Below are 26,838 nucleotides of genomic sequence, written 5' to 3' on the forward strand. Positions count from 1 at the left end.
CCGGGCTCTCCCTTAGCGATAGGGTGAGAAGCTCGGTCATCCGGGAGGATCTCAGAATAGAGCCGCTGCTCCTTCACATCGAGAGGAGCCAGATGAGGTGGCTGGGGCATCTGATTTGGATGCCTCCCCGGTGAGGTGTTCCGGGCACGTCCCACCGGGTGGAGACCCCGGGGACGACCCAGGACACACTGGAGAGACTACGTCCTTGGGCTGGCCTGGGAACGCCTCGGGATCACCCCGGAAGAGCTGGATGAAGTGGCTGGGGAGAGGGAAGTCTGGGCGTCCCTGCTTAAGCTACTGCCCCCGCGACCCGACCTCGGATAAGCGGTAGAAAATGGATGGATGGATGGATCTTGAAAAACTCATGCGTTTAGGACAAATTGATTTACATGGTTGGTGACAGACCCAATTGAACATGTAATTCAAAGTTCCGCTGTATTTAAGGTTAAATAATTATTATAGGAAATTCTAAACATTTTTGGCGAGGTCTACTATTCACGGTGGGTCTTTGTTCCCGAACTCCCGCCATTACTGAGCATTTGATAGTGAGTTCCAACAACAGATTTACGAGCGTAGTGATGCATTGTGATTTCCCGCTTGGTCACCCGGAGCCGACTGAGCGGCGGCTATGCAACACAATGCAGTAAATCATCAGTCACGTGAAGATCTTTGCAGCCATTAGATGCCGTCACCATGAAATACGATGGGGCCGAACAACTAACAACGCAAGTGGAACACTAAAGTCCAGCCAAGCCACCCCACGCCCCCTCAATCTCCTTAATGTCTTATTTATGATCCCTCTGGTTGGCCATCAAAAAGTCAGTGTGTTCTCCAGGGATTTGTTTCACATGATGCCACAACGTAGTCTGCACCCTGACCTTCTCTCCTCTTCCCTGCTTTAATCACTTAACCGTGATGACGTAGCATGCCCCCCCCCCATCCCCCCCCATCCTTTCAAATCTCTTTGAGGGTTTTTCCAGAAGCCCTCGCCAGCTGCCATCTCTCGTGGTGTCTAGTCGATCTAATCTATAAAATATTCCCCTGCAGCGTTTCATCCGTCCTCGCATTGCGTTTGCCCCGCGGCGAGCTGCATGCCTCTCGCCATCATTTCAGCATAAAAAACGGAAGAACCGCAAACCTTTTATGCCTTTGATGATATTTTCCACATCAATCTTTCCGTGTCTTCTGAGTCTTCAATGGGAACATGGTGGTTGTACTTGAAGACTCCCAGCATTATTTCAAGCCCTGTTTTCTCCCAAAAGCCATCATAACACAAGCTATTGATTTATCTTTAATTGAAGATGAAAAAGTAGGTTATCATTTTCTAGTTTAAAATGATTTTGATTCCATAGCAATAATATACTGGGTGAGTTAAAAAGGTCAGTTTTCCAAAATTAAACATAACATTTAAATCCGCAGTTTAAAGGACTTTAAAAGCCCACACATTCAATCAGCATTTTAGCATAACGGAGATCATAACAGCAATGATCATTGGATGTTCAAGAGAGAACTAGTTTCACATAGCCACACACACACACACACACACACACACACACAAAACAACAGATTTACGAGCGTAGCGATGCATTGTGATTTCCCACTATGATGCGCGACTTGGTCACCCGGAGCCGACTGAGCGGCAGCTATGCAACACGATGCAGTGAATCATCAGTCACGTGTGAAGAGCTTTGCAGCCATTAGATGCAGTCACCATGAAATACGATGGTGTCAAAACATCAAAACCCTTGGTCGTATTGATTGTTCTTTATAGATTTTTGTTTTCGTAATCTGTGACGATGTAGGTAACTGTCAAACAACTCAATGTTTTTATCATTTTTTGTTTGTTTGTTTACAGTGGAGTAATTTTAATTCCAACAAGATGCGTGGTTGCTTTAAAAAGTCTCGTTTCCCAAATAAAAATTATACTTAAAAATTACCGTGCAGATAATTCTTAAATCCAAGTCGGCCTTTAAAAACTTGACACAATTAGCATTTTAGCATAATGGAAATAGGAACATCTCAAATCATTTGGTGGTTGAACGAGATTGTAGTTTCACATATCAGCAGGTTTTGGTTCTTTGCAAAAAAAAAAAAAAAAAAAAAACAAGCAACACTATTGATACACCTTTAACAATGCCTCTTGATACGGACATAATAAAACAACTGTCATATTTTTCACTGACATATTTATAAGGAATTTGAAGGAAATGGGCTTAAGGGAGATTGTAATGAGCGCTACCAGAATTTGTTGAAGGAGAACTTGTTTCTTATTTGTGGATTTGGCTTGTTTTCTTTTACAACTTCCTTCATGTTGCACCTCCATTATCTTCCTCCTACCTTGCTTCTTAGGACTCTTTCTTCCTTCCTTCCTTTATCTTGTGCTGCCATTCACTGTTCATCCTTCCCCCTCAGCATTCAAACACGCTTCCCATCTTGGAATATCTTCTCCAGACAGCAGCAGACGTCCTCTGGAGGGATTGCGTGAAGCGTGAAGGCTTCAGTGCGCTGACACCCTTTGACTTTTCTTTTCCATCCATGGCGCTCTTTGATAGCGTGCCCCCGTGTCTTTCCCTTGACAGGAAGGTGGGAGGATGGTTATTTTTATAGGGCAGGGAGTCTGCCTCCTAAAATATGTCATCTTTCTTGAAAAATATCGTTACAATGCATTGTTTAGAGCACTGACATTATTTAGTAATGTCTGATTAGTTGTTGGTGTCAGAAAAGGGGGAAAGTGAATGCCTCCAAAAATAGTCCATTGTTATTGTTGTGCAACATCTCCTTGCTCTTGGTTGAAAAACATCTTTAAAATTGATTGATTGATTTTTTTTTTAAGAATAATTTGGTCTGCTGCCATCGTTTGCTAATATGTGACTGGTTGTTTGATGTCATAAAAGGGGGCAAATCAATGGGTCAGTTACCCCTAATGTAGGCCACAGTTATTCCTATGTAGCATGAAGCCTGGCTCCTAAAATACGTTGTTTCTTTCTTGAAAAATAATGTTAAAATTAATTGTTTGGACTAATTTGGTGTGCTGCCGTCATTTCGTCATCTGTGACTAGCTGTTTGGTGTCAGGAAGTCTGGTTTCTACCTGTTGTCCCCTTCAGAAATATTGACTGATTGGGTTAATTTGGTGTGCTATCAGGGTTTGGGAATGTTGGATTTTGTTAGTGTTGGTCTCGACCACATTTTGAAAGTCTTGGTCTTGTCTCGGACTGGCTGGGTAGGGGATTTTCCATCACGACCAGCGCTGATCTGATATTCTTCACGTTAATCATTTGGAAGGAGAAGCACTTGGTAGAACAATAAATACCTTCAATTTACGTTTTACTAACAGTTGTTAAACACAGGTAGCTAACATTAACTGTAAGTAACACCAACGAATAAGATTTTGTGTTTCTGAGATTATTATGTCTGGGAAGAGGTTTTAATTCCACTTTAAAATGGATTTATCTAACAGTATTATACTTTGGCAGTAGCTTACGCCAAATCAACTAAATTGGCTATTATTTCACTCTTTGTACCGTTAGCATCACAAGCTAGCTTCACACTCGCATTTAATTTTTAAATACATAAAAAGATGGGTTTTTTTGGGCAAGAATTTCATTTAAAAAAATTAAGATTTGAGATTTTTGCATGTTGGCGCTTTGAAAGAGTTGCGGTCTGTTTTTGGCTGTCTAATGTTTTAAAAAATACTAACATTGAAGAGAGAATGCTCTTGAACTATTCAACCTTGTCATGGTTTATAAAATACATTTTTATGGTCTTGGTCTTGGTGAGTTCTGTTCTTGGGCAAGTCTTGGTCTCATATAGTGTGGTCTTGAGCACAACGCTATATTTTGGTCTCAAGAAATGATTGACGAACCAGGAACCTAACATCAAAGTTTGTCTTCCCTTCAGTCAAAATGTTAATTTTCCTTGATAATGAAGCAATTAGCATTTTTAGTTTGTATAATAAAGCTCTTTTTAAAATGTTTGAACCTGTCAGAAGCAACAGTGACTTCCTCAGTTGAGTACGCAAGACACAGAGGTCCTCACACGGAGCTTCAGTTCCCCCCACAAACCCTCCCAACTCGCGACCCGACAGCCCGGAACTGTCTGGAACACGACCGCGTCCATCAGTCACCACACAGCTGAACTAATAATGTCTGGTTAGGACACGTGTGGACAGGAAGTCACTGTAAAGCTCTTCAAAGATTCTCAAAGGCTTTTCAACAACCTTGAATACCTTTTGAAGAAGTAAGAAACTTAAAATATTTTAAAGAATTTTAAAAGAACTGAAGAAATGTTTCTTTAAAATACAAACAACTTAAAATAACCTAAAAATAGCTTTGAAGATGTATCAAGGTTTCCAAAAATTATAAAGAACCTTTAAGAAAAAACAACAACTGAAGAACCTTAAAGATTTAAAATAATTTCTTGAAGACTCCTCAAGGATCGTGAAGAACTTTCCTTAAAGAACTTTGAATGTACTTTAGAGAACCTCAGACCATTTCGAAGAACCTAAATATTTTTTTAAGAACCATAAATATCTTGAACTTTAAATTAGATTGAAGAACCTTAAGTTAAAGAACCTTAAAATAACATTAAGGAACTTCAGATATTGTAAAGAATTTTCAAGAACCTTACTTAACAAATGTTTAAAGTACTTTATTACGTTTAATGGACCTGTTGACAAATTAGAGAAACTAAATTCCTTGAAACCTTTAATTAGAACTTTGATAACTTTGAAAAACCTGAATGAATTCAAGAATTATAAATAACCTGGAAGAATCTTAAATTAAATGTATTAGCAATGTAATTGTTGTTAAACTGTGTGACAGTGTGATGTATAGTTGTTAATGCAGCTCTACGAGAGCGTAACGGGTCTGAAGAGCAGCATGTTCACACAATGGCGAATCGTCAGGCAGCAGTCCGCTACCAGCTGACCGGTCGGACTAAAGCGAAGCCGCCAAGTGACATCCCAGCCTTGTTGCCTTGGTAACTATCTCCCCAGGTGACCGGCAAGCTGCCTGGGTCATGTGACGCCTCACGATTATAGAAATGCCTTATCTCACGAGCCGTCATAATGTGTGTGCATGTAATGCTGCCACAAATAGAGAAATGTGATAAAAGAATTAAAGAAATGTGATAAAACAATTCAGATATATAAAAAAAAAATACACCAACATTGGGAAGAAATGTGATATTTTTAGGTGGAAAATAAAAATATATACATTGATATAAAAAATTAAATACCAGTATCAGTAATAAAATAAAATAAAATCCTTGACTATTCAGGCGACAATGTTTGTAAGTAATAGCGTATTAGAGGAAAATATTACAAATTATATTAATAAATGCACAAATATGAGAAAGATTCACAAGTATCAGGAAACGAATGTGTTAAAATAATTCTAAATATTAAACCAAATATAAAAATAATTCAAAATATCAGACAAATGTTAAAAGAAATATTAGATAGAAAATACACTGTAAAATGTGAGCAATTTAGACAAAAATTACAAAATATTCCATCGAGAAATATTGTATTTACAAAGTAATGCAAAAATATTACAATATGCACACAAAATATTTTATAATATATTTTAGACCAATACATAAAATATTAAATAATCTAACTCTCTTTACAAACAAACCATATAACACAAAAACAATTTATAAAAAGAAATTGCTAAAAATTCCTTTAAAATAATCAAAACTACACAATTGCTAAACAAAGCAATACACATCCTATACAAAATAATACAAAAATATTGTTCAAAAGACCAAAACATTAGAAGAAAACACAATTATTAGAAAATAAATACGACAACAAGAATGTGTCACCTGGTCTGCCTTGTGCCATCATCCTTCAGTGTTTCCAGGGAAACGGTTTGCTTCCAAATGGGAATGAGCGCGACTGGATGCTAACCCTTAGCCGAGGATTAGCATGCTCAACAAGCTGTGTTTGTGTTGACACCGCGGAGAGATTACGCTCGCATCAACAAGATGCCAAATCCAGGGTCATCCGGATTCTCCTCATCTTTCCTTGCAGATTAAGTGGCTTTAGCCCCGCGGATGGCGGATAGATTTTGCCACAATTAAACGGGCAATCCAAGGCAGGATTTGAACGAGGGGACAAGGAAAAAAAAAAATCTGAATATTAGGAGAAAATGTGAGGAAAAAAGTCAAAATACTAGATGTGAGAAAATAAATAATTTTTACAAAAAAGGAATTAGACCAAACAAGAAACAATTTGAACATTTTGGATGAAAAATAGAAATAGTATTGGGAAAAATACAATATCAAGAGATGTAAAATACACCAAAAGTATTATTTTATTTTTTTTTTATTTATTTTGCAAAAATGTTTTTTAAAAAATTGCCTTTGGAAAAAACACAAGATTATCAGAAACAAAATAAGCAAATATTTTAAAAAAGAATGTGTGAACACAATTTTTAATGTGATGTGAACTTTAGACAAAACATATCCCACAAATATTGGGAATAAAACATGGGAAAAAATCCACAGATTATGACAAAAATGTGTGAAAATAATTGAAATTTTTGAGCCTTCCACAGCCATTCCAAGACTTCCTAAACCCAAAATAGTGTGTAACCTAAGGTAATGTTTCTTTTAAAAAAAAAAATTGTCCATAAACCGGTTGGTTCTTAAACCGAGATTCCACTGTCCACCAATATTGGGGGAAATGTGAACAGTTTAGACATAAAATATGAGAAAGAAAACACTGAGAAAAAAAAGTCTCTAGAGTATTATGACAAAAATGTGACAATGAAAAAAAAAAAGAAAAAAAAAACATCACCAGTATTCATTCATTCATTCATTTTCCATACCGCTTATCCTCACCAGGGTCGCGGGCGTGCTGGACCCTCTCCCGGCTATCTTTGAGCGAGAGGCAGGGTACACCCCGAGCTGGATGCCAGCCAATCACAGGGCACATACAGTGGGTACGGAAAGTATTCAGACCCCCTTATATTTTTCACTTTTTGTTATATTGCATCCATTTGCTAAAATCATTTAATTTCTTTTTTGCTCATTAATGTACACACAGCACCCCATATTAACATTAAAAAACGGATTTGAAATATCACTCAGCCATAAGTATTCAGACCCTTTGCTGTGACACTCGTATATTTAACTCGGGTGCTGTCCATTTCTTCTGCTCATCCTTAAGATGGTTCTACACCTTCATTGGAGTCCACCATTGTTTGATTATGCTGATTGGACGTGATTAGGAAAGCCACATCCCTGTCTATATAAGACCTTACAGCTCACAGTGCATGTCAGAGCAAATGAGAATCATGAGGTCAAAGGAACTGCCTGAAGAGCTCAAAGACAGAATTGTGGCAAGGCACAGATATGGCCAAGGTTACAAAAATAATTCTGCTGCACTTAAGATTTCTAAGAGCACAGTGGCCTCCATAATCCTTAAATGGAAGACGTTTGGGATGACCAGAACCCTTCCTGGAGCCGGTCGTCCGGCCAAACTGAGCAATCGGGGGAGAAGAGCCTTGGTGAGAGAGGTAAAGAAGAAGCCAAAGATCACTGTGGCTGAGCTCCAGAGATGCAGTCGGGAGACGGGAGAAAGTTCTAGAAAGTCAACCATCACTGCAGCCCTCCACCGGTCGGGGCTTTTTGGCAGAGTGGCCCGACGGAACCCTCTCCTCAGTGCAAGGCACATGAAAGCCCACATGGAGTTTGCTGAAAAATACCTGAAGGACTCCAATATGGTGAGAAATAAGATTCTCTGGTCTGATGAGACCAAGATAGAACTGTTTGGCCCGAATTCTAAGCAGTATGTGTGGAGAAAACCAGGCACTCCTCATCACCTGTCCAATACAGTCCCCCAACAGTGAAGCATGGTGGTGGCAGCAGCATGCTGTGGGGACAGGACAACTGGTTGCAATCGAAGGAAAGATGAATGCGGTCAAATACAGGGATATCCTGGACGAAAACCTTCTCCAGAGTCCTCAGGACCTCAGACTGGGCCGAAGGTTCACCTTCCAACAAGATAATGACACTAAGCACACAGCTAAAATAACGAAGGAGTAGCTTCAGAACAACTCTGTGACTGTTCTTGAATGGCCCAGCCAGAGCCCTGATTTAAACCCAATTGAGCATCTCTGGAGAAACCTGAAAATGGCTGTCCACCAACATTCACCATCCAACCTGACAGAACTGGAGAGAATCTATCTGCAAGGAGGAATGGCAGAGGATCCCCAAATCCAGGTGTGAAAAACTTGTTGCATCATTCCCAAAAAGACTCATGGCTGTATTAGCTCAAAAGGGTACTTCAACTAAATACTAAGCAAAGGGTCTGAATACTTATGGCTGTGTGATATTTCAGTTTTTCGTTTTCAATAAATCTACAAAAAAAATCAACAATTCCATTTTTTTTCAGTCAATATGTGGTGCTGTGTGTACATTGAGGAAAACAATGAACTTCAATTATTTTAGCAAGTGGCTACAAAGAGTGAAAAATTTAAGGGGGTCTGAATACCTCCCGTACCCACTGTATATGGGCATATTTATTTTCTGAAACCCTGACCTTATGATGAACGTGCACGGTGGCCGACTGGTTAGAGCGTCGGCCTCACAGTTCTGAGGACCCGGGGTTCAATCCCCGGCCCCGCCTGTGTGGAGTTTGCATGTTCTCCCCGTGCCTGCGTGGGTTTTCTCCGGGCACTCTGGTTTCCTTCCACATGCATGCTAGGTTAATTGAAGACTCTAATTTGCCCGTAGGTGTGAATGTGAGTGTGAATGGTTGTTTGTTTCTATGTGCCCTGCGATTGGCTAGCGACCAGTTCAGGGTGTACCCCGCCTCCTGCCTGATGATAGCTGGGATAGGCTCCAGCACTCCCGTGACCCTAGTGAGTATAAGCGGCTCAGAAAATGGATGGATGGATGGTGTGTACATTAATGAGGGGGAAAAAATAATGATTTTAGCAAATGTCTGCAATATAACAAAAGAGTGAAAATTCTAAGGGGGTCTGAATACTTTCCGCACCCACTGTTAAACAACCATTTTCACTCACAATCACACCTGCGGGCAATTTAGATTTTCCAATCAACTTACCATGTGTGTTTTTGTGATGTGGGAGGAAACCGGATTACCCAGAGAAAACCCACGCAGGTACGGTGTGAAACATGCAAACAAAACAATACTAAGCGAAGCAAAGCAAATTCATTTATATAGCGCATTTCATACACAAGGTAACGCAATGTGCTTTACATGAGAAAAAGCATTTAAAAACAAAGAAAAAAAACAGCTTATAAACATTTAAAACAAGAGACAAAAAGAATAAAAGTATGATTAAAAACAGTGCAAGAAATTTCATTTAAAAGTGGAAATGCTCTAAAAAGCATGAGAAAAAACAAGTTTTTAAGCTGGATTTAAAAACATTCACACTTGGGCCTGATGTCACTTCTGTTGGCAATTTATTCCATTTGTGTGCACTATAATAGCTAAATTCTGCTTCACCATGTTTGCTTTGGACTCTGTGCTCCGCTACTGGGTTTATATTCCATTGGCATTTCTTTCATGTATTCAGGACCTAAACCATTTAGTGAGTTATAGACCAGTAGCAGAACTCTATGATATTCTAAAGCTGACTGGAGAAACAAGATATTTTAGAATTGGAGTAATACAGTATGTTCTGACCTCTTTGTTCTGGTCAGAACCCGAGCTGCAGCATTATGAATGAGCTGCAGCTGTTTAATGCTCTTGTTGGGGAGTCCAGTCAGAAGATAGTCAAATCTACTTGAGATAAAAGCATGGGTGAGCTTCTCCTGGTCTCCTTGACACATGCAAAGCCTTCACTCTGGATATGTTCTTCAGATGGTAGAAGGCAGTTTTAGTAATTGATTTGATGGGACCGTTGAAAGTCAGGTCGGAATCTGTCAGACGTTTTCGGACTTGGTCTTTGGTTTATAAAGAGAGTGACTCCATGTATTTACTAACAGCAATCCTCTTTTCTTTTTTGCCAAAAACAATTCTCTCAGTTCTGTAGTGGTTTAATTGAAGAAAAATTTGGCTCATCCAATTATCTGTTTTAGTGACACAACACTTCAATTGAACTGCAGTCATCCGGAGACACAGCTAGATATAACTGTGTGTCATCTGCATAGCTATGATAGTCAAAATTTTAAGTTCTGAAGAATTTGACCCAACGGTAGCATATACAGGCTGAACAGGAGGAGTCCAAAAACTGATCCTCGAGGGACCCCATAGGTCATTGATATTCGATGAGATTTAACACGTCCAGTGGTTACAAAATAACTCCTTTCCTCCAGGTACAAATCATTGTATTCTGTTTTTATTTATGTTTAACACAACGTCCCAACTTCATTGGAATTGGGGTTGGAAGACCTGAACCATTTAAGGACTGTTCCATTTAATCCTTATGATCCACCGTATCAAAACCCCGTACTGAGGTCCAACAAGACCAGAATTGACACCTTTCCCGAGTCAGTACTAGACAAAAAATACACCAATATTAGAAAAACAACAAACATTGTAAAGAAATGTTTGGGGAAAAAAATATTAGACACAGAATGGATACGGGCGATCCTGGTGACTCAGACTTTGCATGTTGGCTGTGTGAAGGAGAAGTGGCAGAAAGGCTAAGCACGAGCAAGCACGTATGCCGCGCCATCTGAGCCGAGTCAGCAGGCTGCGCTCTCGGCAGACCCCTGTGAGCGAGGAACACTGGCGGGAAGCCTTCTGAAAGGAACATGGCGCCCCGGACGTAGGCGGCGTGGGCGCACGACTTTAGCGGACGCCATCGAGTCAAGCGCCGTGATTCAACGCTTCAGTAAACAGCCGACCAAAAGCCTACAGTTGAAAAGCAGCTGCATAATAAGCAGAATCACAGTCACATTCTATTTCATGTTTATTACCCATACTTTCTACTTTCAATTTAAAATATTTTTTTTAAAAAATCTCTCCAACTAAAAAAAAAAAGTAGGTTTTAAAATGCATGCAAATTCATGTCCTGTTTTATTAGTAGCATGTGTAATTTACATACAAATCCCAGTCCTGAAGTTTTTCTTTTGAAATTAAAAATATGTATTTTATTTTCATCACAGACGGATTCCACAGTGCTTAGAAAAAAAATCAGATAATAACAAAATCATCCGCGACTTTAAAATGGTAAAGTGTGTGTGTGCGCGCGATGGCGTTTAATTTTAAAAAGTGTGTTAATATGGAGGCTGAGATACCAAAGCACACATGGTGATTTTTATTATCATCAAAATGTGTAATTAAAAATGCAGCATGGGGGAGCGTTTGTGTTTGCTTTTAAACATTAGCGCCACTTTGACGGGCCCCGAAGGCAACATCTCCACACCTCATTTACATAATGATGATGTCATTCATATAAAGTGACCAGACAATTCCAGTTGAAATGGTCTGTTACGGGGTCAAACTATTGCACCACTTAATCTTTTGTTTACTGTGCATTTTTTAAGTGTATTAAGAAGTTGACCACTGTTCATATTGAGAAGGAAACATTTTTAAAAATAAAAACTCGTTCACTCACACAGGCACACACACATTTACTCACACACTCAGACGCATCCAATCATACACACACGTACAAATTCACACACGACTCACAATCATGCCCTCACACACATTCATTCACTTACACAGAGACGCACACACTCACAGGCATGGGCACCCTCAACAGACACACATACACAATCACATTCTCACGTATGCTCACTCTCACAGCTCACACACACTCTTACACACTCATCTCTTTATCACACAGTCAGACTTACACCCTCACTCATACATGCGCACACACTCCTCTCACAGTGACACTCAGACTCACGCACACTCACGTATATGAGGGGCCGTTAGGGACATTATTCAGGATTAGCTCTCACACTTACTATTCAAATGCTTTCACACACATACAAACTACTTAAAGGCTCTCATAAGGACCACTCAAACACTCTCATACACACGAGTCTTGCGCTGATTAACACTTCTCAAATGCTCTCATTGATACTACTCAAATGCTCTCATACCCACAAGTCTTGCTCTCAACACTACTCAAATGCTCTCATACACACGTCTTGCTCTCATTACACTACTCTAATGCTCTCATACACACGCATCTTACTACTACTCAAATGCGTTCACGCGAGCACGTCAATCACATTCTCGCACACATCACTGACCTTCATACACTCTTGCAGACTCACACTCACTCATCCCTTTATCACCACACTCTCACAGGCTCAATGACTCACACACACTCACAAAGTAACTCACCCTCTCACACTCTTTCTCACACTCATTCACTGACCCTCACACACAATCTCTCTAACTCGCGTTCATTAAAGCTCACTCACAAACATACTGACTGATGTGCATGTTTGTGTGTTCAGCAACCGCGTGGCCCCGAGCAACCACGACCGGATACAGAGGCTGAGGCAGGAGTTCCAGCAGGCACAGAACGTTCCGGACGACACCGACGACCGCCGATGCACGTTCAGCTTCGAGCAGCCCTGGGTGAGTGTGTGACGCCGGGCCGGCACGCTAACACCGTTAGACACGAACGTTAACCACCACTAACTGGCGACCAGACTTGACCGGACGCCCCCAACCCAAACAAAGCTTGCACCCCTTCGGACTGTCAGCATGTCGCATCGCCACTAATCTCATCGGTCCTTTGTGTCTGTCAATCATCCGCATGGACCCGCCCACCAAGTTGTCAGCTGTTGTCAAACTAGGGGGAGTGACTGAATGACTGTGTGTATGCGTCTGTGTGAGTGAGAAGGTGTGCGCGCGTGCGTGCGACTGAGTGAGTGGTCAACTTAATCAATTGTTGTCAAAGGAGGTTTTAACCGTTGTCTTTTCCGGTGCCTTTTCACACTTTTAACAAGCAAAATGATCAATTATTTGTAATATTTATATTTACGAGCCAGTTTTAATTTGTATTTTAAGTAAGAGTGATGTAGTATTTGAGCCGTAGTAACATTAAACTCATGAAGTCTTTTTTTTTTTTTTTTTTTTTTTTTTTTTTTTTAATTCAACAGGTAGCATGATTGTACTTTTGTGGTGTATAATTGTTTAAATTGAGACTTTTTAATGGTATTTCTTAGCTACCATCTGTTTTCAATATTCATATTATAATTTTTTGTATGTTTGTTGTCAATGTGCTGCTGTGGTTTCTTTCAGATATTGATAAACTCACAGTGAGCCCAACTCATCTTCTCTTCTTTATCTGCATAATAAAAACTTTTTCAGATCACATTTGGCTCTTTAACAACAACAAAAGCTTGGGACCACATTGTCATTGTTGGGGAAAGCAAAACATTGCGAGGAAAAAGAAACCTAGCATGTTGACAATGAAGACTTATTGTTGGATTTAAGAATTACTACAAAATCTTAGCAGTTTTGGTTAAAAAAATAAAAATAAAAAAAATAAAATCCTTTATTGTTTAATTATTATTCTAGGAGTGGGCAAACTAGCATGATAAAATTATATTATTTTGAATTAACTATAATTCATTAACCAATTTGATAACATGAACAAGTGTTTATGTATTTTTTTTAAATTACTAACATTTTATTTACCATAAATCAACCTGTTATTTACTGAGATAAATGAATAAAATTCATTTTAAAAATATTATTTTGTTCCTTTTAATTAACCAATTTTAGGGGGGAAAATGCAAAATCAATGTAACAAAGTACTTTTTTAAATTGTTGCTTATCACGTGAGCCCTTTACCACACTAATATTTTATTCATTTATTCATTATTAAAATGAACAAAAATATGCGTGTATCTCAAATTGTTTACTTTAGTTCTTTATTTTACAAAGAATTCACCAATTTTGGGGGAAAAATGCAAAAGGAATGTGCCAAATGACTTCACTGTACAGTAATTCCTCGCTACATCGCGGTTCACCTTTTGCAGATTCAGTGCATCGCCGAATTGTATTATTATTATTTTTTTTTTTTCATTATTTATATTGCTGATATATTTATATTGCCGTTATGGCATCAATAAATCTTAGGTCTGGTACATAAAGAAGGATGAAAAGAATATCAGGGTGACAGCTGTAATGCTCTTTGCGGCTGTGCAGTCCATTCAAAATCTGCATCAATTTAAATGGTTAGTGCCCTCATAGAATTTTGTTATGATGTATGTTAAAGAGTATCAAGTGTTTAAGACAATAGGAAATGTTTAGAAGAGTGTGGGAAACATTAATTAGTGTGGAACTGGGGAAATTCATACAGCTTTAATATAACATGGCTGCCACATGGCGGATTTCACCTATTGCAGGGGTGGTCCGGAACCCAATCCACACAATAAACGAGGGATCACTCTACCGCATTTTTATTTATTAAAGCCTGTTCCGACTGTGCCCGCGATTGGCTGGCGACCGGTCCTGGGTCTAACCCGTTTTACACAAAAAACAGCTCGTACCTTGTCTCGTAAAAAAAGCAACAAAGAAGGCCATGTCGCTTTTAGCGGTCCCGTGTCATCACGTATACACTAGGCTTGACACGATCAGGATTTCTGGGGCCGATCAGCAAGTTTACAAAAAAAAAAAAAAAAAAACGATCACCGATGGAGCAATGTGTGCGTTTACATGACTTGTTTATTGTATATACTTGTATACTGAGTACTGTATCCATTCATCCATCCATCCATTTTCTGTACCGCTTATCCTCACGCTTCGTTGCTTGAACGCGGCATGCTCCTCCTTGTGTACATTCTTCAGGTGCCCGATCAAATTTGTGTTGAAGCATTTAAATGACGTTCCCCACAACATACTTCAGTTGTGCACAGACTGCAAATACGTGCCGTTTGTCTGAGACACCGCAAAATAGTCCCACACTGATGATGTATTTTGTAACCGACAAGATAGAAAAAAACTTTCTTGGCCGTCAGATAGTTACAGTACTGCGCCACAAGACACGTGACAAGGCTAAAAATAAACTAGCTTTTGGATTCGTACGCAACGGCGACGCGGAGTTCAATGTCTTGTGACGTCATTGATCGGATTGGCGAATTATGACACGAAAGCCGATCAGCATAAAATAGTAATTATCGGCCGATACCTATCACACCGATCAGATCAACGTAAAGTCTAGTATACACCAAGTACCAATACAGAACGCTTCGGAATGGTCAATCGTGAGCATTCAAGTCCACGTGCCAAAAATGTGTGACACTTTGCCTTCAAGCCTTTTTACTTGATACAACTGTACTAATCCTTAAATGGACGTGATGTTGTGTTCATCCATTCATTTTCTTTACCGCTTATCCTCACTAGGGTCGCGGGCTGCTGCAGCCTATCTTCGGGCGCGAGGCGGGGTACACCCTGAACCGGTCGCCAGCCAATTGCAGGGCACATAGAAACAAACAACCATTCACACCTGCGGGCAATTCAGAGTCTTCAGCCAACCTCCCACGCATGTTTTTGGGATGTGGGAGGAAACCGAAGTGCCCGGAAAAAACCCACCCAGGCACGGGGGAGAACATGCAAACTCCACTCAGGTGGGGCCGGGACTTGAACCCCGGTCCCAGAACTGTGAGGCAGATGTGCTAACCAGTCTTTCACCGTGCCGGCATGTTGTGTTCATATTCCTTGATTTAACCTTGTCTAACATACATCATCGTCATCCAGTAACTTGTGTCCAGCATGCTTCTTCTCCCTTCATTCCGCCCCCTCCTGTCTTGTTTTTTTTGTCACCGGACCACCATTTTGACATCATCATGACACAATCTTGGTCAGGTAAGTGACTGCCTATGTACCTAATCAAGTGGCTTATTGTGAATCGGCACTTGTAGGGCTGGGTGATATGGTTGTAAAATCTAAAAAAAAATAACTGTACAAGCCATTTTTGTCACATTCTGCAACATTGTTAGGATGATGTGGCATTAAAAAAATAAAAGCACCTTTTAAAATTTATTTTTATGTTTTTTTTTTTAACGTTTATTAACTTTAAATCAGCAATTAACTTGTACAGAAAGAGTCGGAATGCATAATTTTTTCTATACAGATACGAAGCGCTTCCTCGTGGGAAAGAAAATGTAAAAAAAAAAATTTGAAAAAGCTATACAGGCCATGTTTTTAACTCACATTCTGAACTGTTAAACTTTTAAAATGAAACAAAAATCCAACTTATTATTTTATTTTTTATTTTCCTCATAGAAAAAGCAAATGATAATGGCATTATTCAAAACCAGTTGTTTTTTTCCCCCCCTTGGATTAGCTTTATTTCTCCTGATAGCTTTCGATCAACCATCTACTTCCACAGAAATAATAGAAAAATATTTATTATACACATTATGAAGCGCTTCCTCTTCGGCGAAAAAAATAAAATAAAAACAAAGCAAAACCCGTAACTGGAGAGGCAATGTTTTAAGTCATATTCTTAGCTGTTGGCACCGCTCAGCAATACGGCCTTAATATGATTAAATTAGTTAGTTTTATTTATTTATTTTACATAAGATTTACGATTTTAATCGATTTCAAATGCTTGGCCGTACATATCTCTGGTCAAAAATTTCCAACGTGGATAAATGACTGCTTTTGCATTGCATAAGTGGTAGTCATGTCTTTGGGCATGTTCCGCGCAAACTGACCCCATGATAGTGAACAAATGGATTACTCACCCAGCCCTACTAGTACCTCATTATTTCCCATGTCGCTTGATGATGTCATATGACGATGTCGTTTCCAGTCCAACGGTCCCAGCGTGGCGACAGCGGGGCAGCAGCTGGGTCGTCACTCTGTGTCAGTGGAGGTTCAGATGCAGCGTCAGAGGCAGGAAGATGCCTTCACTCAAGCTCAGCGGCAGTACAGCTCGTTGCCACGGTAGCAATACCAATTATTTTTAACACATGATTGTTTCTTTGCGTCTTTGGTCTTGAAACAGGAAGAATGTTTTATTTTTGTGTTTATTGGCGAATGGCTACGTAAGTTCTATGTTCGTATGAGGCGCCGTGAGGGACATTATTCAGGTTTAGCTCTCACACTTAACTATTCAAATGCTTTCACACACACAAACAAACTATTGAAAGGCTCTCATAAACACAACTCAAACACTCTCATGAAGACTACTCAAACGCATGAGTCTTGCTCTCATAAAGACTACTCAAACACTCATACGCACTAGTCTTCCTCTCGTAAGGACTACGCAAACGCTCTCATAAAAACTACTCTAAACACTCATACGCACGAGTCTTGCTCAAATACTACTCAAACACTTTCATAAAGACTCGTCAAACACTCTCATACGCTCGAGTCTTGCTCTCATAAAGACTATTCTCAAACACTCATACACGAGTCTTCCTCTCATAAAGAGTACTCAAATACTCTCATAAGCATGAGTCTTGCTCACATAAAGACTACTCAAACACTCATAAAGACTCATCAAATGCGTTCATGTGAGAACGTCAATCACATTCTCGCACGTATCACTGGCATTCATGGGTTTATGTCAATCATGCTCACGTGAATAGTGTAAATATTTTATTAGGTAGTTCAGTTCAAAAAGTGAAATTATAGAGATGCACTGCACACACAGAGTGAAGTATTTCATATTTACAATTTTTATTATTTTGATGATTACAGCACATAGCAAATAAAAAAAATTCCCCGTATTGAGAAACTAGAATATAACGTCAAACGAAATAATGAATTAATTCAAGAGATAGTGATTTTTAATGTAGAAATTAGGCTGGAATTTCCCCTCTGAAAAGCACTTCAGTGTTTAATCACTCTGAGTACGGAAGAAAAACTTTTCAACTATATTCTAATTTACTGAGATGTATCTATATTAAAGAAAAGTCATGAAATATTTGACTCTGAGTGTGTGTGTAGTCTGTAGTGCATATCTATATGACACGAGTTCCACTACGGCAACTAAATTCCTTCATTCCCTTTGCCCACCTCATTAGGTACACCGGCGCAAGGGAGCTTAAACGCGACTATCCGGCCATCCTGCCTGCAAAGAACCGTATACATTTTTCAGATTGTAACGCAGCGGTGTTGAAACTCTGTCTTGAGTCCAGGAGTAAACACACGTCCACTTGCGCCTTAGCCCGAAAGGCACATTTATTCGGCAGCATCCGCATCCGGTTAATGGCGTCTCGCTCTTGATAGACAAGCCAGCCTAGCCCTACGTCATTCACGACACGGCTTCTGATTGGCCGATCATTACGTCGTATCCTACAGCACTAACACATTAAAAGCAGACATTTGAAATCAATGAGGGAACGCGTTATTGTAACACAATAATCAACAAGTATACAACATATATACATTATAAATATATATGTATGTACTATACAGTATAATGCTGTGTAACGTTACTGCTTAAGTTAGGCTTACTATTGTACTTTATGGCTGTTGGTCAATGCCATATTTTATTTTGAAACCACTTCCTTTTCAACTCCTATAAATACAAGCTCACATAAACATGTCAAACGTCTGCACACATACAGGTCAAATAAGCTCGCATAAGCGTCAAATCTATTCACATACCATCCTCAAATCCATTCATAAAATATACTCAAACAATGGGGAAATTTATGGCCAGCATTTTGAGGGGAATGGCCCGTCAGCAACATAGAGCAATGGCTTTGTTTATTACAAAGGTGACAAGTAACAGTACGCAACCGAAACATTACTTCCGGGGTACTTTGGCTGAGTGTCGTCACTGTGTGACATGTGGCCAGTTTACTACCATCTGATGATCTGTAAGTGGCCGAACTTTGAGTCGGGTGGGTGAAAAACGTGGCAGATGTGGCCAAAGAGGAATAAGAGTCAAATGGGTCATGTACCCAAACAGAGGAGGGTTTTGCTAAAGTCAAATGAAAGAAATGTTTGTTTTCTCTCAATGTTTCTTCATTATAGTTTGAACAAATGGAACACTTCCAAAACTTGGAATAAGACCAACATTCTTTGTACTACTACTAGTCAGCTGGTCTAAGCTCATAAATGCACAGTCATGAACCTAATGTATTCATATGTCGCAAAATGCTAGCAAAGGCTGTTAATGCCTTTTTTTTTTTTTTTAATTAATGCCTTTTATGCACAGTGTGAATTTAAAAACTTTGCTGTTCAAAAAACATAAACAAATAGTTATAATAGTAATAATGTTATGAAGTGAAAGGTCTTATTTCTCTTTTGTGTTCATAATTGCTCTTGAACCAAGCAGAAATATCGTTTGTCCCAATACTTGGATAATTTTCAGTCGAATACTCGAGTACTAAAATATTCATTAGCTGCAGCCCTGGTTTCAATTCCCCCGTTATAGTGTTGTATTTTTATTGTTTAATAAAACCCTTGCTTCAGGTGCCTGTGCAATTAACCTGCAAAAGAAATGGCTCCTCAAAATTATAAAGTTGCTCCTCAAATGAAGAAATGATGAGCAAAACTGCTCCTCAAAGGAAAAAAAATATTTCAAGCCCAGTATTTGTGTGTTAATATATTTCTGCATATACAGTGGGTAATATAAGTGCAATATAACAAAGAGTGAAATAAAAGCTAGAATTCTGAACTTTTGCCATCTTTTGATCTGAAACGCAAATGTCTTGGGGATAGAACAAAAACAAATGAATTGACCTTGCTGTTCCAATACCTTTGGAGGGGACTGTATGTTTGTGCATATCTGTGTTTATTATGTATAGTTATTGGTGTATATCAGTGTATGGTCATGTGTGTTCATCACGAGCACGCTCACCGCCTTCATGCTCATGCACGGCTCGACTCGGTGAGCAGCGATAGATAGCGCCGTTCCCCGTTCCTTGAAAAAAAAGTAAATAAAGAAGGTCTGCGCTTGATGCTCACATTGAAACGAGTATGAGAAGGAGGGCGATTGTGTGTTTTCTTCCCGCTGGCTGATAAACCTGCTCATTATTCATAGAATCTGTGGCGTCGGGAGATGAAACAGGTGGCGCTGTCTGCATTTGGACGCTCGTACATCGGGTCGAGACGGAACTGCCATGAGAACGGTCGACCCTTTTTTTTTTTTTTTCCCCTCACCATTTGCGTCAGCTCAGCTACTAGTGGCTTGAGATTTGATATTTTTACTCCAACTAAGCCTCACTTGCATTCAATGAGATGTATTTTCTTTTTTTTTTTTAAAGCTGTGCATGGATTACCCAAACGGGCGTACACACAACAGTTAAGTGTTAATCATGAACATTTCCTTTATAAAATGACTTTAATTTCTTTATTAGCTGTACACATTTCATTTGAGTCATTTTGGGGGGTACAGGAGGAGGAGGATCATGTGACCTTAAAGGATTGAAAGGTTTTGGAAAGGCTGATCGAGAACATGAAATTGTACAAGACAGTTGACTGAAGTTGAGCTGTATCCAAACACAGTGGTGCCTCGGGATACAAGTTGAAATCGTTCCATGACGATACTCGTAACTCAAAATACTGGAATCTCAAAATCAGCGTTGCCCATTAAAATGAATGTAAAATGCCATTAATCCGTTCCTTGCCTTGTATCTATCTGGTCGGGTCATGCGTATCTCAAGGCACCACTGTATGTGATTTTGATTAGTATTGGCGGCAGGATGGCTGACCGGTTAGCACATCTGCATCACAGTTCTGAGAGTTTAACTCCGGCCTCGCCTGTGTGAAGTTTGCATGTTCTCCCCGTACCTGCGTGGGTTTTCTCCGGATACCCCAGTTTTTTCCCAAATCCCAAAAACAAGCAAGGTAGGTTAACTGAAGACTCTAAATTGTCAGTAGGTGTAAGTGTGAGTGTGAATGGTTGGTTGTTTTTTTATGTGCCCTGGGATTGGCTGCCAACCAGTTCAGGGTGTACCCCGCTTCTTGCCCAGAGTCAGCTGGGATAGGCTACAGCTTGCCTGCGACCCTAGTGAGGGTAAGCGTTGTGGGAAATGGATGTATGGACGAATGGCATGAGTATTTTTGTGAGTTGTTGTTTTCATTTTATTATATTTGGGTTAATGATATGATTTTGGGTTTATTTTGTTCTTCAGCCAACCCCGGAAGAATCCCAGCTCCATCTCTCCGGACTCTTGGGAAAAGTCGTACCCGGCCGGCGAGGTCTTCCAGACAGCCAAAGACAATCCTCGTTACTCCAGCTACCACCAGGGCTCCCGCAACGGCTTCCCCAGCGTGGCCAACGTCAACGCCAGGGTCCTTCTGGAGGCCCAGGAGCTTCTCAGGCAGGAGCAGAGGCGGCGAGAGCTGGAAGCAAAGGGCCGGGCCTCCCCCAGGGACGCTGTGGCCTCCCCGATGGCGTCCCCCAAGGGCCCGTACCGCCACGACGTGCCACCTTCGCCCTCTCAGCTCGCCAGACTCAACCGCATTGGCTCGGAGAAAGGACGGCTCTTTTATTCCTGAGGGGTAGCACCCATGTTAGCCCAGCGGCTGAGACCTCCGTTTTTTGACACGCATGTTGATGGCATCTATTTTGTGAACTGAACTGTGCAGCCCATTGTTTGAAACATCCCTCCAGGGGTGGTTCGACATGCACACCCCGTGCCTTGACTTCATCTTTGTTCCTGGCGACAATTGTCGGATTTGTTGTTTTTGCACCTCAATGCAAGGCTAACATGCTCACCATCTGAGATAATCACGTTCAATCTTCTTCCAGTTCATCCTACCAAAATAAGAGTTCTCCCAAGAGAGAAAAAAACACGCACAGCGGAATTTTTTTTTTATTTCGCGCCTCATTGGTAAGCTACCACACTAACCAACACAGCCTGCATTTCTACATTCAGTCAACTTCCCGTTTCACAGTGTTTAGTTTTGTTTTCTGCCTCTGTGCTATGCTAACATGCTAACCAACACAGCCTGCATATCATTCCTGTTTTATCAAAAGACTACTCCCTAGAGAAAAGTGTACAGTGGCGCTTTTGTCAAGTATTTTTTTTTTTTTTTTTTTTTTGTCTTCAGTGATATGCTAACATGCAAACAAAACCAAAAACCAAAACCAAAATATCTACATTCAATATACTTCCTGTTCCTCCTCCTGAAATACGGATACTCCCCCAGAGAGGTGGGGGAAAAAATAGAACAGTGTTTGTAGGGATGTCCCAATCAAACTTTTTTGTACTAGTCTTAAGTCACTCGGACTGACAACGACAACCCCGAGTCCCAATCCAATCCCTCGGCAAAGCAAATCCAAATTGTCTATCATTTTTTTAATTCATGCATGCTCGGCGTCCTCATCTTTTATTGTGGCCAGCCTATGGCACACCTGTGCAATAATCATGCTGCCTAAACAGCATCTTCATATGCCACACGTGAGGTGGGATGGAGTATCTCAACAAAGGAGAAATGCTCACTAGCACAGATTTAGACAGATTTGTGAACAATATTTGAGGGGAATGGCCTTCTGTGTATGTAGAAAAAGTTTTAGATCTTTGAGTCCAGCTCACGGAAAATGGGAGCAAAAACAAGTGTTGCGATCATATTTTTTTTCTCTTTGTGAGTGCGTGCGTGTGTGTGTATATACACACACACACACAGTGGGGCAAAAAAGTTAGCCACCAATTGTGCAAGGTCTCCCAGTTAAAAAGATGAGAGAGGCCTGTAATTTTCATCATAGGTATACCTCACCTATGAGAGGGAAAACAAAAAAGGGGGGGCGGGGGGTAATCCAGAAAATCCCATTGTCTGATTTTTAAAGAATTTATTTGCAAATTATGGTGGGAAATACGTATTTGGTCAATAACTAGTTCATCCCAATACTTTGTTATATACCCTTTGTTGGCAATGACCAAGGTCAAACGTTTTCATGTGCTAGAAACATTGCTCTCTTCACAAGGTTTTCACACACTGTTGTTGGTATTTTGGCCCATTCCTCCATGCAGATCTCCTCTAGAGCAGTGATGTTTTGGGGCTGTCGCTGGGCAACACAGATTTTCAACTCCCTGAGATTTGGAGACTGACTGGGCCACTCCAGCCTTTTGTGTATGTAGAAAAAGTTTTAGATCTTTGAGTCCAGCTCACGAAAAATGGGAGCAAAAACAAGTGTTGCGATGATATTTTTGTTCAGTGTGTCTGTCTGTGTGTGTGTGTGTGTGGATATATCTAAATATAGATATATCTATATATATCATCTTTTTAAGTGGGAGAACTTGCACAATTGCTGGCTGACTAAATACTTTTTTGCCCCACTGTATATATACATTAGAAATGTCTTTTTCAAGCCGATACAGAGCCACTGAAAATCACATGAGCTACCCCGATTTCCAATCACGTGATCGGATCAGGACAACCCTAAATGTTTGTGTTGTCTGTTTTCATTCAAATTAGCACCTCAATGCTTTGCTAACGTGTTAATAGCCTCAGTTATGAAAAGGGAGATACGACACCCCTTTTGAGCGTGAGAGTGAGAGACATCTGCAACTTACCGCAGTTTTCTCAAGTTAGAAGTAGTGTCGACGTTGAGGCAGTCACAATTTAAGAGCTGCGTGACAAAGTTGTTGTTTTTATGTAAACACTCGCGCGACTATTTTTTTTTTGTCCCAAAATGATTCACTTTGATTGGCCCACGAAGGGTTTGTGTGCGCTCATGTGACTTGGTTGTGCTGTCTGATTGGTGAGTTGAAGTCAAATGACACTAATGATCACGTTGGATTGGCACAACGGCATTCTATGCGCAAGTCGATGAAGTCTAACAATCGATCGCACATGCAATAATGGATAAATAGAAGTAGCGAGCGGCATGTTGATCATTGTAATGGAGTAGAAGTCTAGATTTTTCACATAAATACTCAAGTAAAAGTAAAGCGTATTGTGAATTCAAACTACTCTCACAAGTACAATTTATCCAAAATGTTACTTGAGTAAATGTAGTGCGTTACTACCCACCTCTGATGATAGCCATAGCCTGCATGTCCTCATTTGGTCATCTTCCTGTTCCTCCCAAAATAAGACTTATCTCCCCAAAGAGAATGAAAAAAGGGGTCAGTGTGTTTCTCATAAAAATACATAGCCCCTCCCCCTTCATTAATGATTAATGGGGTGCTGTCCCTGTGGAGGAGAATCAGCCAGGAAGTGTTGACAGCTCTGATCTGCCGCCGAATCCCCCCACCCCCCATCATCGAATCCCCCTCCACCACTCTGGGCTCGACTCGCTGGCCTGCCTGCCGCTCCGGGCTGTCGTCGTCGTTGTTCATTAGCCTACATCATCCTTCCTCCACTCCCGCTACATTGTCACCCCACCCACCTCCTACGTTACCCCCTCTGCTTCCTCTCACGAGCTGCTCTCTAACGCTGAATTTTTCATCGCCAGCCACCTGCTGCCTGCTTGCGCCACAAGAAAGAGAAGCAGCTCATTTTGACACAAGCACATTTTTGTCAGGTAGCAGTGGCGGTTGAAGACCAATGTAAGTGAGGTTGCCAGACCTGTTTTTTTCCGTGGTAGTTGTCAAAACTGAAAATCTTCCCCATCCAATCCGTTTCAGGGGGGAATTTTGCCTTACAAGTCCAGTCAGGAAAAAAGTGCTTGTTCCATAATAACCATCCCATCCATTTCATCAATTCATTTTTGGCAGTCCAGTCACCTGCAATTGTCTGGCGACCAGTTCAGGGTGTACCCCGCCTCTCGCCCAGAGTTAGCTCAGATAGGCGCCAGCACACCCACGACCCCAGTGAGGATAAGGGGTACAGAAAACGGATGGATGAATGGAAGTCCAGTCACATAACTTAGTTGGCACATCAAAATCCAAGGCAAGTACTGATTCCAGCCCTTTTTCAAGATATTGCGTACTAGTGAAGGCTGCCGATACCAGCTGATATGACATCGAGTAAGTCCTCCTCACAAGTAGTTGGCGCTACACTCTGTATTCATCATGTGCGTCAGAAAGAGATTATCTATTATTGTGTTAATTGAAATGTTATATATATATAAATTACTAATCGTATCAGTACTCTGTATTGGTGAGTACTTGAGTGAATACTCGTACTGGTATCGGTCTGAAAGGTGGTATTGAACATCGCTATTGTCAGGGCCTTGTTAGCATCATTGGTAGCAATAACACTCCCACCGCTGTTGGCATCTCTGTGAGCAACATCGGTAGTGTTTTGTCAGCAACATTGACAGCACCGTGTTAGCATCTTAGCAACATCAGCATCTAATCATCTTAGCAACTTTGTCAGTTACATGGTTCGTGCTTGTTAGCATCTTCTTAGTACACTGCTAGTGTTTGTTAGCAACATTATTGGCTGTTGCAAGTGGTGTCAGCTAACATGGTCAATGAGAGCAGTGTTTCTAGCACATGAATAGCAACTTGGGTCGCGCCTTGTTCCATTGATGTTAGCAACTCTAGTAGGACATTGTTAGCAATGTTGCTGGTGTATCTTTTTTACCAACATGGCTAGCACCTGGCTAGCAACCTTATTGGCGTCACGTTACCGTCATAGTGAGAAATTGAAAGCATCGTTCTCAAATTTTCAGGGCCATGTTAGCATTACTGTTGGCAACATTGCCGGCACCGCTGTTAGCGTCTCTGTTACAACACAGTTAGCACCTTGTTAGCAATATTGCTAGAGCCTTGTTAACGTAATTTTTGGTCACGTTGCCAGTTGCACACAATTCTATTAGCATACATGTTAATTCCATTCCATGTTGTTTTTCACAAAAGATTCCCTGCGCTGCTGCTAAAAGCTTAGCTAGGTCAAGCTAAGCTACATATCTAAAATGAATGGCCAACAGGCTGGTTTAAGTCAAATATGTTCATTTCTCCAACTCCAAAGAAGCCATAAGAATTGTTAAACTTAAACTTTGCCATCATGCTTTGCGTTCCAGACTGGATGCTAATGAATGAGGTCGCTAGCGAGCATCTGCATGTTACTTTTTAACTGCGTGAAACTTTTTTAAAATATGTATTTTTTTCCTTTTTGTGTGTGTAACGAGTTGAAAACAAAAATTGAAGTTTGTGTTTGTGGTTGCCTCATTAACAAGATGTGACGGAAGTTCTCTGTGGTTGTCACGGTAACAGGACACGACGTTACTAAGTGCCTGATGATGATGATGTCATGTTTTACACGAAGAAGGATACGACTTTTGCTCATAATCTTTGTAAAACTACAGTATTTCATGAAGTCCGGTACTCCTTTCTCACCTTTCTTTGGACTATTAGTGCCGCTGCTGCATTGTTTTTTTTTTTTTTTTGTTTTTTTTTTGGTAAAAGTAGGACGCTGATGTGCAATTGTTTATTTTTCCCTTGTCACGTTATCATACGACACTTGTTGTGTACATATAAAAATGTAGAATAAAAATAGTTTCTTAACATTGTTGTTAGCACCACAATTAGCATACTTTTTGAAACATGGCGAGCACCACTGTTAACAGTTTTTTTTTTCAACATTACATCTTTGTTACCAACATTGCTTGCACCCTTGTTAGCAACACTGTGAGTGGCTTGTTGGCAATATAGCTAGCACCAAATTAGCATGATATTAGTAACACGGCAAGCAACACCATTAGCATTTTTGTTTTCAACATTAGCATGTTGTTACCAACTTTGCTAGCTCCTTCTTACCAACATTGCAAGCTTCTTGTTAGTAACTTTGCTAGCGACACTGTTAGCATATTTGTTAACAACATTGCTAGGACCTTGTTGGCAACATTGCTAAGCCCTGTTAGTGTCATGTATCGCAACTTTGCTACCGCCTTGTTCGCATATGTTTTTCTAGATAAGAAAATGTCCTATGCTGCCATTTTGCCTCTATCAGAGTCAGAAAATTTACATCATTCATAGCGTCGCTGTTAGCATCCTTGTTAGCAGTATGACTAGAAATATCTATATTGTTCTTGATTCTTGGGGTATTTTAATGAAAGCATGCAACAGACGTTGGTAAA

At 40.3% G+C, this 26,838-nt stretch overlaps 1 protein-coding gene across 8 annotated transcripts in view; it reads left to right on the forward strand.

The window, feature by feature from the left end:
- The window catches only part of LOC133411869 (partitioning defective 3 homolog), a 239,468-nt gene extending 213,182 nt beyond the window's left edge, over nucleotides 1–26,286 (forward strand). For 6 of the 8 annotated variants that reach the window (XM_061694629.1, XM_061694633.1, XM_061694631.1 and 3 more), the window contains 3 exons: nucleotides 12,401–12,524; nucleotides 16,717–16,850; nucleotides 20,999–26,286. In XM_061694629.1, the coding sequence (XP_061550613.1) occupies nucleotides 12,401–12,524; nucleotides 16,717–16,850; nucleotides 20,999–21,365 (625 nt within the window). In that variant the 3' untranslated portion in view covers nucleotides 21,366–26,286. Of the gene's footprint in view, nucleotides 1–12,400; nucleotides 12,525–12,598; nucleotides 13,003–16,716; nucleotides 16,851–20,998 lie in introns of those variants that run through there. The other 2 variants (XM_061694635.1, XM_061694636.1) reach the window with 2 other exon arrangements.
- Nucleotides 26,287–26,838: the final 552 nt, after the last annotated feature.

This window comes from Phycodurus eques, chromosome 13 (genome assembly GCF_024500275.1).
Source record: "Phycodurus eques isolate BA_2022a chromosome 13, UOR_Pequ_1.1, whole genome shotgun sequence".
In the NCBI taxonomy this organism is placed as follows: domain Eukaryota; kingdom Metazoa; phylum Chordata; class Actinopteri; order Syngnathiformes; family Syngnathidae; genus Phycodurus; species Phycodurus eques.